Source organism: Chelon labrosus (assembly GCF_963514085.1).
Source record: "Chelon labrosus genome assembly, chromosome: 8".
NCBI classification, from domain to species: Eukaryota; Metazoa; Chordata; class Actinopteri; order Mugiliformes; family Mugilidae; genus Chelon; species Chelon labrosus.
The window spans coordinates 12,924,998-12,941,401 of record NC_140358.1 but is presented as its reverse complement, the minus strand read 5'-3'; the positions used below and the strand labels follow the sequence as shown (position 1 = coordinate 12,941,401).

General features: G+C 42.6%; 3 protein-coding genes across 3 annotated transcripts; all 3 read left to right on the top strand.

Annotated features, from left to right (window-relative positions):
* Positions 1 to 299: 299 nt before the first annotated feature.
* On the top strand, positions 300 to 2,785 carry LOC311491449 (protocadherin gamma-A2-like; the record flags this gene model as incomplete). Its single annotated transcript, XM_084549377.1, has 1 exon — positions 300 to 2,785. One exon carries the CDS (start codon positions 300 to 302, stop codon positions 2,730 to 2,732), a length of 2,433 nt encoding a protein of 810 aa, XP_084405503.1. The 3' UTR covers positions 2,733 to 2,785.
* Positions 2,786 to 3,877: 1,092 nt separating this feature from the next.
* Positions 3,878 to 10,118, top strand: LOC311491365 (protocadherin gamma-A2-like; the record flags this gene model as incomplete). Its single annotated transcript, XM_084549270.1, has 5 exons — positions 3,878 to 3,968; positions 4,031 to 4,087; positions 4,419 to 4,618; positions 8,844 to 9,935; positions 10,098 to 10,118. The coding sequence occupies 5 exons, from the start codon at positions 3,878 to 3,880 to the stop codon at positions 10,116 to 10,118; spliced, it is 1,461 nt and encodes a 486-aa protein (XP_084405396.1).
* A 302-nt stretch (positions 10,119 to 10,420) lies between these two features.
* LOC311491364 (uncharacterized protein) lies at positions 10,421 to 16,380 on the top strand (the record flags this gene model as incomplete). Its single annotated transcript, XM_084549269.1, has 2 exons — positions 10,421 to 13,080; positions 13,931 to 16,380. Exons 1-2 carry the CDS (start codon positions 10,683 to 10,685, stop codon positions 16,378 to 16,380), a joined length of 4,848 nt encoding a protein of 1,615 aa, XP_084405395.1. The 5' UTR covers positions 10,421 to 10,682.
* Positions 16,381 to 16,404: the final 24 nt, after the last annotated feature.

Here is a 16,404-nt window from a genome sequence, read left to right as displayed (position 1 = left end):
GCTGCTTTTTGCAGTTTTCTAATATGAACTCTTAGGGCCGCTGTTGACCAGGATGTCGACAACTGACAGTGGGTTTTGTAACAGCACCTCCCATGTAATAGTGGCATAATAAAGAAAGAACACGACGGGAAAGAAAGACCACTCGTCTCATATTCAGTATTCGGATCAGAGACGTCGGCATCTGAGCCCATCTTTCCTGTGTGGATTATGCAGACACGAAATTAACTATTGCTACTGAAATCTATATCAGTTCTCCTGGATATAAACGGAGCTTCAGTGGAAAAACATCGAATAGAACGATGACAAAGCAGGTACTGTTGTTCATCTGTCTCCTCTCCATCGGATCAGTGCTCGGGCAGGTCAGCTACTCTATTCCGGAAGAAATGGCGAAGGGTTCTTTAGTCGGTAATATAGCACATGATTTAGGTTTGGAAATCAGACGTCTAGCATCCGGTCAAGCGCGAATATTTACAAGAGACAGCGGCGACTACATCGCGCTGAACAGAGAAAGAGGGGTCCTCGTAGTGAAAGAGAGAATCGACCGGGAGGCGCTCTGCAGGAAGACGACGCCTTGTGCTTTACATTTTCAGATTATTTTGGAGAATCCTATGGAATTTTACTCCGTAACAGTGCAGATCGATGATATCAACGATAATCCACCAACTTTTGAAAAAGGTGAAATGAAATTCAAAATTAGTGAGTCAACGATGATCGGGGCAAAATTTGTGCTAGAAAAGGCTGTAGATCTTGATGTTGGAATTAATGATCTCAAAAGTTACCAGTTAAAACCATCCGATCATTTTTCTCTCAAGATGCACAATAATGCAGATGGAAATAAAAACGTTGAGATGGTGTTACAGAAGCCTTTAGACAGAGAGAAAGAGGAGCGGCTATCTCTTGTGTTAACTGCTGTAGATGGAGGAGAGCCGCAGATGTCAGGAACAATGCTGATTGTTATTACAGTGTTAGACGCTAATGATAATGCTCCAGTTTTTACACAGCAAACATACAAAGCTGCAGTTACTGAGAATTCACCTAAAGGAACAGTCGTTGCTACTGTTACAGCATCTGATGCAGATCAAGGATCAAACAGTAAGATAACATATTCAATCACAAATACGTTAGATGGAATTAGGAAAGTATTCGACGTTAATAACGAAAACGGTGAAGTTACTTTAATTGGAAACATTGATTTTGAAGATTCTCGAAGCCATCAGATAAACTTACTTGCTAGCGATGAAGGAGGACTCACAGATTCTTGCAAATTAGTTGTTGATGTCCAAGACGTGAATGATAACAAGCCTGAGATTACTATAATGTCAAAGTCAACAGTGATATCCGAGGATGCTAAACTGAATACAGTAGTGACAATGATAAACATAGATGACAAAGACTCAGGACAAAACGGAAAGGTAGAATGTTTTATTACTGAAAATATACCATTCACTTTAAAAACATCAACAAATAACTTCTATAGTTTAGTGACAGACAGTGATTTAGACAGAGAGAGAGCTTCTGAATATAATATCACAGTCACCTGCTCTGATGAAGGAGTGCCCTCTCTCTCCAGTAGCGTCACTCTCACCTTACAGATCTCAGATGTGAATGACAATGCACCTGTCTTTGAGAAGAGCTCATATGAGGCCTACATTGTAGAAAACAACACACCAGGCCTCTCTGTATTCACAGTGAAAGCCAGAGACGCTGACTGGAACCAGAATGCCCGTGTTTCTTACATACTGGAGGACTCCTCTGTTAACGGAGTACCAGTCTCATCATATGTGTCTGTTAGTGCTGATAGTGGAGTCATCCATGCAGTGCGCTCTTTTGACTATGAGCAGATCAAAGATTTCCAGTTCCACGTCAAAGCTCAGGATGGAGGCTCTCCTCTGCTCAGTAGCAACGTGACAGTGAAAATGATCATCCAGGACCAGAATGACAACCCTCCACAGGTTCTGTATCCAGTCCAGACTGGAGGCTCTCTGGTGGCTGAGATGGTGCCTCGTTCAGCAGATGTTGGCTACCTGGTGACTAAAGTGGTGGCTGTTGATGTGGACTCTGGACAGAATGCCTGGCTCTCCTATAAACTGCAGAAAACCACAGACAGGGCGCTGTTTGAAGTGGGCTTACAGAATGGAGAAATCAGAACTATCCGCCAAGTGACTGATAAAGATGCTGTGAAACAAAGACTGACTGTTATAGTGGAGGACAACGGGCAGCCCTCTCGTTCAGCTACAGTCATTGTTAATGTGGCGGTGGCAGACAGCTTCCCTGAAGTGCTGTCGGAGTTCACAGACTTTCCACACGACAAGGAGTACAATGACAACCTGACTTTTTACTTGGTGTTGGCTCTGGCTGTAGTTTCCTTCCTCTTCATCACGTGTTTAGTGGTTATCATATCAGTGAAAATCTACAGGTGGAGACAGTCTCGCATCCTGTATCACTCCAACCTCCCTGTGATTCCATATTATCCACCACGTTACTCAGACACTTTGGGGACAGGGACTCTCCAACACGTGTACAATTACGAGGTGTGCAGGACGACTGACTCCAGAAAGAGTGACTGTAAGTTCGGCAGAGCTGGTAGTCAGAACGTGTTGATAATGGACCCCAGTTCTACAGGGACGATGCAACGGATGCAGAGTGAGAAGAGCATCCTGGATGAACCAGACTCTCCTTTGGAGGTTAGAAAACAGAAATCTTACTTTTTTCAACGCTGTTTGATTAGATAAGTGTCTACTTTATGACCGCATTCTTTCAGCACCTCGGACAGAGGTAGACTTCTACCACCCATTCCCTTACCCTTTTCTTAACTTTTCCATTCGTATTTTGTCTTTCTGATTTCTGACACTTTGATTTTTTTTTTTTTTTTTTTTTTTGGTGTTTTATTTTACTTTATGTGTCAGTTTCCGTTTTGCCGTTTAGATGGAAAGCACTAACTTTGACATAATTCTGTTTGGAAGTTCTTTATTGTCCCTGAGCTGCACGTTTCTAAAGCATTGCTGCTGGTTTTACTTTAACCCATCTTGTAGTTTTGCTGTTTGAACTCAGTGGGCCGCTGTTGGTCAACGTGTTGCAATTGCAGAAAGGATTTGAAGCAGATCGTCCTATGTCATGCTCGTATTCTGAAGAAAGAAAGCGAGAAAGAACATTGGTCAGAGCCAGAAAAACATGGCTACACGAAGCTGATTGTCTTCTCGTAAACATTTCTGGATTGCATCTATTTGTTAATTTTTATTTTTTTTTTCGTTTTCACGTGGACATATTTTCATTTTAAACCCGAACGTAACACATTTGTCGTCGTGCGACTTGAATCATGGACAGAACAATGAGAGGGCAAGTACTGTTTTTCATGTCCGTCTTCTCCCTCGGTTCCGTCCTCGGCCAAGTTAGCTATTCTATTCCGGAGGAAATGGCAAAAGGATCTGTAGTGGGTAACATTGCACGGGATTTAGGTATTGATGTGAAAAGGCTAAAGTCAGGAAAAGCCCGTATATTTACGAGCGACAGCGCAGAATACATCGAGCTGAGCAGAGAAAGAGGAGTCCTCCTCGTGAAAGAGAGAATCGACAGAGAGGCGCTCTGCAGACAGACGACGCCTTGTGCTTTACATTTGCAGGTTATTCTAGAAAACCCAATGGAGCTTTTCAGAATTACTATCGAGATTACAGACATCAACGATAACAGCCCCAGTTTTAAAAGCGACGAGAAACGTTTTGAAATCAGTGAATCTGCAGTTACAGGCTCTAAATTTGTGTTAGACAGAGCAGTCGATGCCGATATAGGCATCAACGGCCTGAAAAATTACAGCTTGAAACCTACAGATAATTTTGTGCTAAAAATGGAAACTCAGGCAGATGGAATTAAGAAGGTCGAAATGGTTTTGCACAAGCCTCTAGATCGCGAGAAACAGGAACAAATATCATTGTTGTTAAACGCTGTAGACGGGGGAGAGCCTCAGATGTCTGGTACTGTAAAGATTTATGTGACCGTGCTCGATGTAAATGACAACGCTCCCGTTTTTACGCAGTCGGTTTACAAGGCGACAATTGCGGAAAATTCTCCGAAAGGAACAACCCTGTCAACAGTGAGCGCATCTGACGCAGATAAAGGGGCAAACGGGGAAGTCTCTTATTCAGTGTCGACTGCTATGGACAGTGTGTCTGATATATTTACAATAAATGCAAACGGTGAAGTAATATTAGTTGGTGAAGTTGATTTTGAAAAAGCTAAGAATTATCAAATTGATATTGAGGCTAAAGACAGTGGTGGTCTTTCTGATTCCAGTAAGATTATAGTTGATGTTATTGACATTAATGATAATAGGCCTGTAATCAGTATACTTACCAAATCTGATCTAATCCCAGAGGATTCTCCACATAATACAGTTATAGTTATGTTTAGTGTTCTTGACCCAGATTCTAGTAACAATGGTCAAGTAAACTGCCAAATAAATGGTAACATACCATTTACTATTACAACTTCTTTAAATGATTTTTATAGTTTAGTGACAGACAGTGATTTAGACAGAGAGAGAGCCTCCGAGTATAATATCACAGTGACCTGCTCTGATGAGGGAGTCCCCTCCCTCTCCAGCAGCGTCACTCTCACCTTAAAGATCTCAGATGTGAATGACAATCCTCCTGTCTTTGATAGGAGCTCATATGAGGCCCACATTGTAGAAAACAACACACCAGGCCTCTCTGTATTCACAGTGAAAGCCAGAGACGCTGACTGGAACCAGAATGCCCGTGTTTCTTACATACTGGAGGACTCCTCTGTTAACGGAGTACCAGTCTCATCATATGTGTCTGTTAGTGCTGATGGTGGAGTCATCCACGCAGTGTGCTCTTTTGACTATGAGCAGATCAAAGATTTCCAGTTCAGAGTAAAAGCTCAGGATGGAGGCTCTCCTCCACTCAGTAGCAACGTGACAGTGAAAATAATGATCCAGGACCAGAATGACAACCCTCCTCAGGTTCTGTATCCAGTCCAGACTAGTGCCTCTCTGGTGGCTGAGATGGTGCCTCGTTCAGCAGATGTGGGCTATCTGGTGACTAAAGTGGTGGCTGTTGATGTGGACTCTGGACAGAATGCCTGGCTCTCCTATAAACTGCAGAAAACCACAGACAGGGCGCTGTTTGAAGTGGGCTTACAGAATGGAGAAATCAGAACTATCCGCCAAGTGACTGATAAAGATGCTGTGAAACAAAGACTGACTGTTATAGTGGAGGACAACGGGCAGCCCTCTCATTCAGCTACAGTCATTGTCAATGTGGCGGTGGCGGACAGCTTCCCTGAAGTGCTGTCGGAGTTCACTGACTTTCCACACGACAAGGAGTACAATGACAACCTGACTTTTTACCTAGTGTTGGCTCTGGCTGTAGTTTCCTTCCTCTTCATCACGTGTTTAGTGGTTATCGTATCAGTGAAAATCTACAGGTGGAGACAGTCTCGCATCTTGTATCACTCCAACCTCCCTGTGATTCCATATTATCCACCACGTTACTCAGACACTTTGGGGACAGGGACTCTCCAACACGTGTACAATTACGAGGTGTGCAGGACGACTGACTCCAGAAAGAGTGACTGTAAGTTCGGCAGAGCTGGTAGTCAGAACGTGTTGATAATGGACCCCAGTTCTACAGGAACGATGCAGCGGATGCAGAGTGAGAAGAGCATCCTGGATGAACCAGACTCTCCTCTAGAGGTTAGTGTTAATGAGTGAGACATTGTATTTATCAAGTTGAGAACCAAACTGCGGTTCTCGTACAGAAAGGAACTGCAGTGCTTTACACTTACACTTGTTAACTTATGCATAATAGTTTAGTAGAAACACATCACACACCTGTTTTAATGTTTATTGAAAAATTAGCTCAAATCTGACTCCCGCTTTATCTCACCTCTACAGGCCAAACTTATCCATAGTTTTTCATTTTTAAGTAATCAGTTGGAATGTGTTGGAATAGTGATTTGGCAGCGTGTTCTACTGAAAATGGATGATTAAGATAGTATATTAGAATTTGTTTCCTGACAAATACTAACTGCAACCACTGGACCTATGGGTAATCTGGAAGGCTGTTCGGATTGTCAGAAGGTCATTCCTGCTTTTCTGTTGCCATACATACTCTATAAGTTTTAATATGTTTTGTTTTGTGTGTTTTTTTTTACTTCAATTAACTAAAGTATTAAAACAATAATGCAAGTTGATCATCATAATGTGTCAACATCAAAACTGCAGAAAACGATTTGCTTTATCTTTTTTTATAACTTTAAAATTCTCACATTTGTAATTTAGATCATAGGTCTCGCTTGTCTGTCGTTATTTCTGTGAAGTTCAGCACCAGCATCATGAAAAGAATTCTTCTTTTTTTAATTTTTTTTCCTAGCACTTTATTTGTCCCCAAGGGGCAATTTAATTTCATCCTGAAAGGCACACTGCATAACATATGGAAGTATCAGAGTTGAAGACAAAATTATAATCATTTCAGCACACCATTTCCAGGGTTCTTGTACTCACTTCCAGCTTTTATGTGTGTTTTGAGATATGGTAGAGATGGTAAAAGGAAACTAAAGTTAAAGGCTAAATGGAAGGTGACTGTCTACTGTGTGTAAAGAGCAAATTTACAATCGTTTCTCTTACCTTTTCCAGAGGAGATTGTGACTGTACTTGCCCCATGGTATTCATCAATTGTATGGCAGTCAAGTGCTGATGGGCAGCATAAGCAGATGCTTGTCGCCCTTGGAAGGGGAGGAACCATGTCCATGTAGCTGGGTGCACGGTGTGTTACCTGTTAAGTCAATCTAAGTTGCTATAAGTTTAATTTTATTCAGTTAAGCCTCTTTAACTGTTTAATTTTGTAGATATTCCTTTTTTTTTTGTTAAACGTATATTTAGGTGACACTTTCTTTGGAAAATAAACACTTCTTTTGGATTGGAACAACGTTCTAGAGTCTGCCTCTTACTAAATCCTACGGCTCCGGCCAGGCTACCCGACACACGGCAGCAATTTAGAATTCCAAATTGTTACATAGTTAAACAAAATAAATACTCACTACAAAATTGCCCTCAAATTTACTTAATCCTGCACAATATCAATGTCGTTGAAATATCCTGTCAATTATAAAGCTACATATCTTGTAATGTCTAATGCATAGTTTGTCATTGCTCGGGAGTCACATGAGATGGCGAGGTCTTTTCGTTTTTTAAGGACTGGGATTTTTGTTTACGTCTTCATACTGAACCTCCTGCATCGTGTAGTTTTCTGCAGTGCACTCATTTGGACTCTCAGGGCCGCTGTTGACTAATGTAGAGCATATCCCCTGCATTCGATACATAAAACAGAGAGAGAGACACACATACAGCACAAGAGCGCCGTTACAGAAGACCGGACATATCCGCGCTGCGATTCGTTTATTTCGGATTCAGGACACACGAAGATAAGCAATTTTCCTCCAGAACGCTTTGTTTTTAAGGCGACTTAACGATTTGGAATATAGTAACCTTTGCATCTCCAGTATTTCACGAAGATAAAATGTCGGACAGAACAATGAGGTGGCAAGTACTGTTGTTTATCTCGTTTTTCCATTTCGGCTCTGTGTTCGGGCAGGTCACCTACTCCGTTCCCGAGGAAATGTCTAAAGGCTCTTTAGTCGGTAATATAGCGCAGGATTTGGGGATAGACGTTAAAAGGCTGAAATCAGGTAAAGCTCGCATATATACAGAGGACAATGGCGAGTACATCGAGCTGAATAAAGACAGAGGAGCCCTGCTTGTCAAGGACCGAATCGACAGAGAGGCGCTTTGCGGACAGACAACACCTTGTGCTTTACATCTTCAAATCACTCTGGAAGACCCGATTGAATTTTATTCAGTTAACGTAGAAATTAATGACATTAACGATAATTCGCCCAGCTTCAAAAAGGATGAAATGAAATTTAGGATTAGCGAGTCGGCTGTGATTGGAGCAAAATTTGTGCTAGAGAGAGCAATGGATCTAGATGTCGGTGTAAACGGTGTGCAGAGTTACTCGCTAAAGCCTACAGACAACTTTAATCTAAAACTCCGCAATCAACAAGATGGGAGTAAAAAGGTGGAGATGGTTTTGCAAAAACATCTAGACAGGGAGACGCAAGAGCACCTTTCTTTAACTCTCACAGCTACTGATGGCGGTGACCCTCAGCTGTCGGGAACAATGCGTGTAGAAATTTCCGTGCTAGACGTTAATGACAATGCTCCAGTATTTACGCAGGAAATCTATAAGGTTACTATAATGGAGAATGCTCCAAAGGGTACCATTTTAAGTACTGTTAGTGCTATAGATGCAGATGAAGGTTCTAATGGGAAAGTGTTATATTCCATAACTAACACATTAGATGATGTCCCTGTTATCTTTAAAATAGCCGATGATAATGGTGTGGTATCCCTAACTGGAAACCTGGATTATGAGAAGGCGCAGCTCTATGAAATACACGTGCAGGCAAGTGATGATGGAGGACTAACAGATTCGTGTAAGATTATTGTTGAGGTAACCGATACAAACGACAATCATCCATCTATTAATATCATGTCTAAAACGAATTCAATTTCAGAAAATTCTAATCCAGGAACTGTTGTAACTATATTTAACGTTCAAGATCTTGACTCTGGAGAGAATGGAAAAGTCACATGTGATATTGGAGAACACTTGCCATTTGTGATGAAAACCACTTCAAAAAAATTCTTTAGCCTCGTTTCAGACAGTGATTTAGACAGAGAGAGAGCCTCTGAGTATAATATCACAGTGACCTGCTCTGATGAGGGAGTGCCCTCCCTCTCCAGCAGCGTCACTCTCACCTTACAGATCTCAGATGTGAATGACAACGCTCCCGTCTTTGAGAGGAACTCATATGAGGCCTACATTGTAGAAAACAACACACCAGGCCTCTCTGTATTCACAGTGAAAGCCAGAGATGCTGACTGGAACCAGAATGCCCGTGTTTCTTACATACTGGAGGACTCCTCTGTTAACGGAGTACCAGTCTCTTCATATGTGTCCGTTAGTGCTGATAGTGGAGTCATCCATGCAGTGCGCTCTTTTGACTACGAGCAGATCAAAGATTTCCAGTTCTGCATCAAAGCTCAGGATGGAGGCTCTCCTCCACTCAGTAGCAACGTGACAGTGAAAATAATGATCCAGGACCAGAACGACAACCCTCCACAGGTTCTGTATCCAGTCCAGACTGGAGGCTCTCTGGTGGCTGAGATGGTTCCTCGTTCAGCAGATGTGGGCTACCTGGTGACTAAAGTGGTGGCTGTTGATGTGGACTCTGGACAGAATGCCTGGCTCTCCTATAAACTGCAGAAAGCCACAGACAGGGCGCTGTTTGAAGTGGGCTTACAGAATGGAGAAATCAGAACTATCCGCCAAGTGACTGATAAAGATGCTGTGAAACAAAGACTGACTGTTATAGTGGAGGACAACGGGCAGCCCTCTCGTTCAGCTACAGTCATTGTTAACGTGGCGGTGGCGGACAGCTTCCCTGAAGTGCTGTCGGAGTTCACTGACTTTCCACACGACAAGGAGTACAATGACAACCTGACTTTTTACTTAGTGTTGGCTCTGGCTGTAGTTTCCTTCCTCTTCATCACGTGTTTAGTGGTTATCATATCAGTGAAAATCTACAGGTGGAGACAGTCTCGCATCCTGTATCACTCCAACCTCCCTGTGATTCCATATTATCCACCACGTTACTCAGACACTTTGGGGACAGGGACTCTCCAACACGTGTACAATTACGAGGTGTGCAGGACGACTGACTCCAGAAAGAGTGACTGTAAGTTCGGCAGAGCTGGTAGTCAGAACGTGTTGATAATGGACCCCAGTTCTACAGGAACGATGCAGCGGATGCAGAGTGAGAAGAGCATCCTGGATGAACCAGACTCTCCTCTAGAGGTTAGACAACTTTATCAGTCGTTTGTCTTCGTATTCTTGTGTAAATTATGTTCATGGTTCTGATACACTCGTAAGCAGTAGCTAAATTTTTGGTTAAAAAAAAAAAGACTATTTTAAAATGTCTGGGAAGTTTTTTAGTTATTCCACAACTTGTCGCTTCAGCACCATGGACAGAGACACTGAACACGGCTATTTCCAGTGTGTATTAGTGTATGTGTGCTGTGCTTTATGTAGTTATTTAGGCATTGTCTCCTTTAGTCACATCCACTATAATTCAGGAACATTATCATTGTAGTTACATAATTTAAATGTCACTTTTGTTGAAGACATGAGAAATCTCGGGAAATTTAAATATGAGATAACGGCCAAATACACTCTTGTATAAGGTTACTTCTGCATACCCACTAATACTTCACATTGAATTCATACTATTTGCTATTAACTGTTGCAGTTTGTATTTTTCAACTCAAAGGGTCGCTGTTGGCAAGCTTGTTGCAATTTCACTAGATGTTTTTTTTTATTATTATTCTCTCCGTGTGTCCTCCCCCTTCTGTCGAGATTGTCGACATAATCGGAGAAAGACAGTCTGCGTTCATCAGGAACACTGCGGGGAATTGTATAACGTTATACCGTTCGCTGATTTACTACTTGGACAGCTAACGATTTTCTTTGCAACCTTTTCATCGAGCGCATCAGGAATGCTTATTTTTTAGTGACGCACGAAAGGAAACGAGGTCGGACATAACAATGGGACGGCAAGTACTGTTGTTTCTCCCGGTCCTATTTTTCAGTTACGTGCTCGGGCAAGTCAGCTACTCCATTCCCGAAGAAATGGCAAAAGGCTCTGTAGTTGGTAACATAGCGCATGATTTAGGTTTAGATCTCAAAAGGCTGAAATCAGGTAAAGCTCGTGTCTACACAGGAGGCAGCGTAGAATACATCGGGCTGAATAAAGAGAGGGGAGTCCTCCTTGTCCAAGAGAGGATAGACAGGGAGGCTCTATGTGGAGAGACGACGCCTTGTGCTTTGCATTTCCAACTGATTCTGGAAAATCCGATGGAACTGTTTCGCGTAACGGTGGAGATTACAGACATTAATGACAATACGCCCAGTTTTACAAATGCAGAAAAACGCTTTGAAATCAGCGAGTCCGCAGTGATAGGATCGAAATTTATCTTGGAAAAGGCAATGGATTCTGACATTGGTATGAATGGTTTACAGCAATATTCACTTACTCCCACTAATAACTTTGTATTAAAGCTGGAAAATCAGGCAGATGGAAGTAAAAAGGTAGAGATGGTTTTGCAGAAACCTCTAGATCGAGAGAAGCAGGAGTACATGTCACTGTTGTTGACGGCTATGGATGGGGGAGAGCCGCAGATGTCAGGAACAATGCAGATATTTGTGAATGTATTAGATGCAAATGACAACGCGCCCACGTTTGCCAAACCGTTGTATAGAGCAAAAATACTGGAAAATTCATCTAAAGGCACAAGTGTAACAATTGTAAGCGCATCTGATAAAGATATTGGCTTAAACGGGGAAGTGTCGTATCTGTTGTCATCCAGCAAACGGCTTTTATCGGAACTGTTTAAAATTAATCCTAAAACTGGTGAACTTATACTAGTCGGTGAAATAGACTATGAAAAGGGAAATACTTATCAAATGGATATTGAAGTTGTGGACAGTGGTGGACTGTCCGATTCTACTAAGGTAATCGTCGATGTTATAGATGTAAATGACAATAATCCTCACATAAACATTGTGTCTAAATCAGAGTCAATATCAGAGGACTCGCCCACAAACACTGTAATTACGATGTTGAGTGTAAACGACCCAGATTCAGAGAATAACGGAAAGGTTGAGTGCAATATAGACAATAATATTCCATTCAAAATACAAACTACATTAAATGGTTTTTATACCTTAGTGACAGACAGTGATTTAGACAGAGAGAGAGCATCTGAGTATAATATCACAGTGACCTGCTCTGATGAGGGAGTGCCCTCTCTCTCCAGTAGCGTCACTCTCACCTTACAGATCTCAGATGTAAATGACAACGCACCTGTCTTTGAGAGGAGCTCATATGAGGCCTACATTGTTGAAAACAACACACCAGGCCTCTCTATATTCACAGTGAAAGCCAAAGACGCTGACTGGAACCAGAATGCCCGTGTTTCTTACATACTGGAGGACTCCTCTGTTAACGGAGTACCAGTCTCCTCATATGTGTCCGTTAGTGCTGATAGTGGAGTCATCCATGCAGTGCGCTCTTTTGACTACGAGCAGATCAAATATTTTCAGTTCCGCCTTAAAGCTCAGGATGGAGGCTCTCCTCCACTCAGCAGCAACGTGACAGTGAAAATAATGATTCAGGACCAGAACGACAACCCTCCTCAGGTTTTGTATCCAGTCCAGACTGGAGGCTCTCTGGTGGCTGAGATGGTTCCTCGTTCAGCAGATGTGGGCTATCTGGTGACTAAAGTGGTGGCTGTTGATGTAGACTCTGGACAGAATGCCTGGCTCTCCTATAAACTGCAGAAAACCACAGACAGGGCGCTGTTTGAAGTGGGCTTACAGAATGGAGAAATCAGAACTATCCGCCAAGTGACTGATAAAGATGCTGTGAAACAAAGACTGACTGTTATAGTGGAGGACAACGGGCAGCCCTCTCGTTCAGCTACAGTCATTGTTAACGTGGCGGTGGCGGACAGCTTCCCTGAAGTGCTGTCGGAGTTCACTGACTTTCCACATGACAAGGAGTACAATGACAACCTGACTTTTTACTTAGTGTTGGCTCTGGCTGTGGTTTCCTTCCTCTTCATCACGTGTTTAGTGGTTATCATATCAGTGAAAATCTACAGGTGGAGACAGTCTCGCATCCTGTATCACTCCAACCTCCCTGTGATTCCATATTATCCACCACGTTACTCAGACACTCTGGGGACAGGGACTCTCCAACACGTGTACAATTACGAGGTGTGCAGGACGACTGACTCCAGAAAGAGTGACTGTAAGTTCGGCAGAGCTGGTAGTCAGAACGTGTTGATAATGGACCCCAGTTCTACAGGGACGATGCAGCGAATGCAGAGTGAGAAGAGCATCCTGGACGAACCAGACTCTCCTCTAGAGGTTAGTTATTATGGTTGACTTTAGTTTTAAGATGTTTACTTTTTCATTTTAACTGGTCGTTTTGGCCAAGCACCAAATAGTACTGTCCTGCTGTCAGCACCATGGACAGAGACAGTGGTAACTCCATTCTTTCATTTTCTGTAATCGCTTGTGTTTTGGAGGTTCAATGAACTCTAGTAGTTTATCTATTTCTCTGTTTCTGTCTGTCATGCTTCATCTTTCTCTCTATCTTTCTATATCTGGCTATCTCTCTCTCTATATATATCTCTATCTCACTCTCTTTCTTTCTGTCACACTCTCTTCCTCTTTCTTTCTTTCTTTCTTTCTTTCTTTCTCTCTGTCTATTTTTCTATCGTACCACTTACACTTGCAAGAGTCTGTAAGTATTCTCTCTTCTTGGATGGTATTTGATTGTAGCTGATCATCCGTTCATCAAAATGACATAACACTTAATTTTAGTAGCACCATAAAGAATGTATTGATTATTTATTTGCAGTGCCAATCAAGTCCTCTATTATATAATCTCGCTTGTGTTTTAATAACGTTTTCAGTGTCGAAGTTTTCTTATCCGTGTAGAATTATATTCTTTTCCGAAGAATGTCTTCCCCCTTCCATGCGTTTTCTGTAGTTCATTGCTCTGTACTCTTAGGGCCGCTGTTGGCCAGTGTGTCGATGTTTCATGGCAGAAATAAATAAATCCTCCCTCGCCATGATGATATCACAGAGAGGAAGACATGCACTGTGTTAAAACGTCGGTGTACACTTGAAAGACGACGTCGCTGAAACCCCCTTTTTATGTGGACTATTACGGAAGGATCAAATTTTTTTTCGTAAAATGTAATGGGCATTCGGTCATTGTGGAGCGTATTTCGACCTTTTTAATTTCGAGAGGAAAATGTCGAACAGAACAATGAAGCGGCAAGTACTGTTGTTTTCCTTGGCTCTTTATCTCAGCACAGTGCTCGGACAAGTCAGTTACACCATCCCCGAGGAAATGCCGAGTGGCTCTTTAGTCGGTAATATTGCTCAGGATTTGGGGTTAGACATAAAAAGATTGAAATCTGGTAGAGCTCGCGTTTATACAGGCGACAGCGCAGGATACATCGATCTAAATAAAGAACGCGGAGTCCTTCTCATCAAAGACAGAATCGACAGAGAAGCGATCTGCAGACAGACTACGCCTTGTGCTTTACATTTTCAGATCATTTTGGAAAATCCCATGGAGTTTTACAGTGTCACAGTGGAGATTACAGATATAAACGACAATCCTCCTGCGTTTGAAAAAAGCGAAGTCAGTTTTAAAATCAGCGAATCGGCTGTAATCGGAGGAAAATTTGTATTAGATAGAGCAATTGATCTTGATGTCGGCAAAAATGGTCTTCAAAAATACGAACTTAAACCTACCGATAATTTTGTACTTAAACGGGACAGTCAAGGGGATGGGACAGAAAAGACAGAAATGATTTTGCAGAAGCCCCTTGATAGAGAAAGGGAAGATTTAATATCTTTAGTTTTAACAGCATTTGATGGAGGAGACCCGCAAATGTCAGGGACAATTCGGATTTTCATTACCGTGTTAGATGTCAACGATAATGCGCCTGTTTTTACACAGTCTACCTACAGAGCCACTGTTTTTGAAAATGCCCCAGCGGACACTGTGATTACCTGCGTTAGTGCTTCAGATGCGGATTATGGCACAAACGGGAGAATAAGGTATTCAATTACAAACAGTTTAGATAACGCGCATGCGCTGTTCAAGATAAACGAAGACAGCGGGGAGATCAAATTAACAGGAAATATTGATTATGAAAAGTCACGAAATTACCATATTAACATACGTGCAAGTGACGATGGTGGACTTACTGATTCATGTAAAGTCATAGTTGAAGTGGTGGATGTGAACGACAACAAACCAACAATTAATATAATGTCGAAATCTAACATGATATCTGAGCACTCTCAGCCGAACACTGTGGTAGCGATGATGAACGTGCAAGACCCAGATTCTAATGAAAATGGCAAGGTTCACTGTTTTATCAACGAGAATATCCCTTTGACTATTATGTCAACATCAAATAACTTCTATAGCTTAGTGACAGACAGTGATTTAGACAGAGAGCGAGACTCTGAGTATAATATCACAGTGACCTGCTCTGATGAAGGAGTCCCCTCCCTCTCCAGCAGCGTCACTCTCACCTTACAGATCTCGGATGTGAATGACAACGCACCTGTCTTTGAGAGGAGCTCATATGAGGCCTACATTGTAGAAAACAACACACCAGGCCTCTCTATATTTACAGTGAAAGCCAGAGACGCTGACTGGAACCAGAATGCCCGTGTTTCTTACATACTGGAGGACTCCTCTGTTAACGGTGTGCCAGTCTCGTCGTATGTATCCATTAGTGCTGATAGTGGAGTCATCCATGCAGTGCGCTCTTTTGACTACGAGCAGATCAAAGATTTCCAGTTCCGCGTAAAAGCTCAGGATGGAGGCTCTCCTCCACTCAGCAGCAATGTGACAGTGAAAATAATGATCCAGGACCAGAACGACAACCCTCCTCAGGTTCTGTATCCAGTCCAGACTGGTGGCTCTCTGGTGGCTGAGATGGTGCCTCGTTCAGCGGATGTGGGCTATCTGGTGACTAAAGTGGTGGCTGTTGATGTGGACTCTGGACAGAATGCCTGGCTCTCCTATAAACTACAGAAAACCACAGACAGGGCGCTGTTTGAAGTGGGCTTACAGAATGGAGAAATCAGAACTATCCGCCAAGTGACTGATAAAGATGCTGTGAAACAAAGACTGACTGTTATAGTGGAGGACAACGGGCAGCCCTCTCGCTCAGCTACAGTCATTGTTAACGTGGCGGTGGCGGACAGCTTCCCTGAAGTGCTGTCGGAGTTCACAGACTTTTCACATGACAAGGAGTACAATGACAACCTGACTTTTTACTTAGTGTTGGCTCTGGCTGTAGTTTCCTTCCTCTTCATCACGTGTTTAGTGGTTATCATATCAGTGAAAATCTACAGGTGGAGACAGTCTCGCATCCTGTATCACTCCAACCTCCCTGTGATTCCATATTATCCACCACGTTACTCAGACACTTTGGGGACAGGGACTCTCCAACACGTGTACAATTACGAGGTGTGCAGGACGACTGACTCCAGAAAGAGTGACTGTAAGTTTGGCAGAGCTGGTAGTCAGAACGTGTTGATAATGGACCCCAGTTCTACAGGGACGATGCAGCGGATGCAGAGTGAGAAGAGCATCCTGGATGAACCAGACTCTCCTCTAGAGGTGAGACCATCTTGGTGACATTGAAATCTTCAGCTTTTGGTA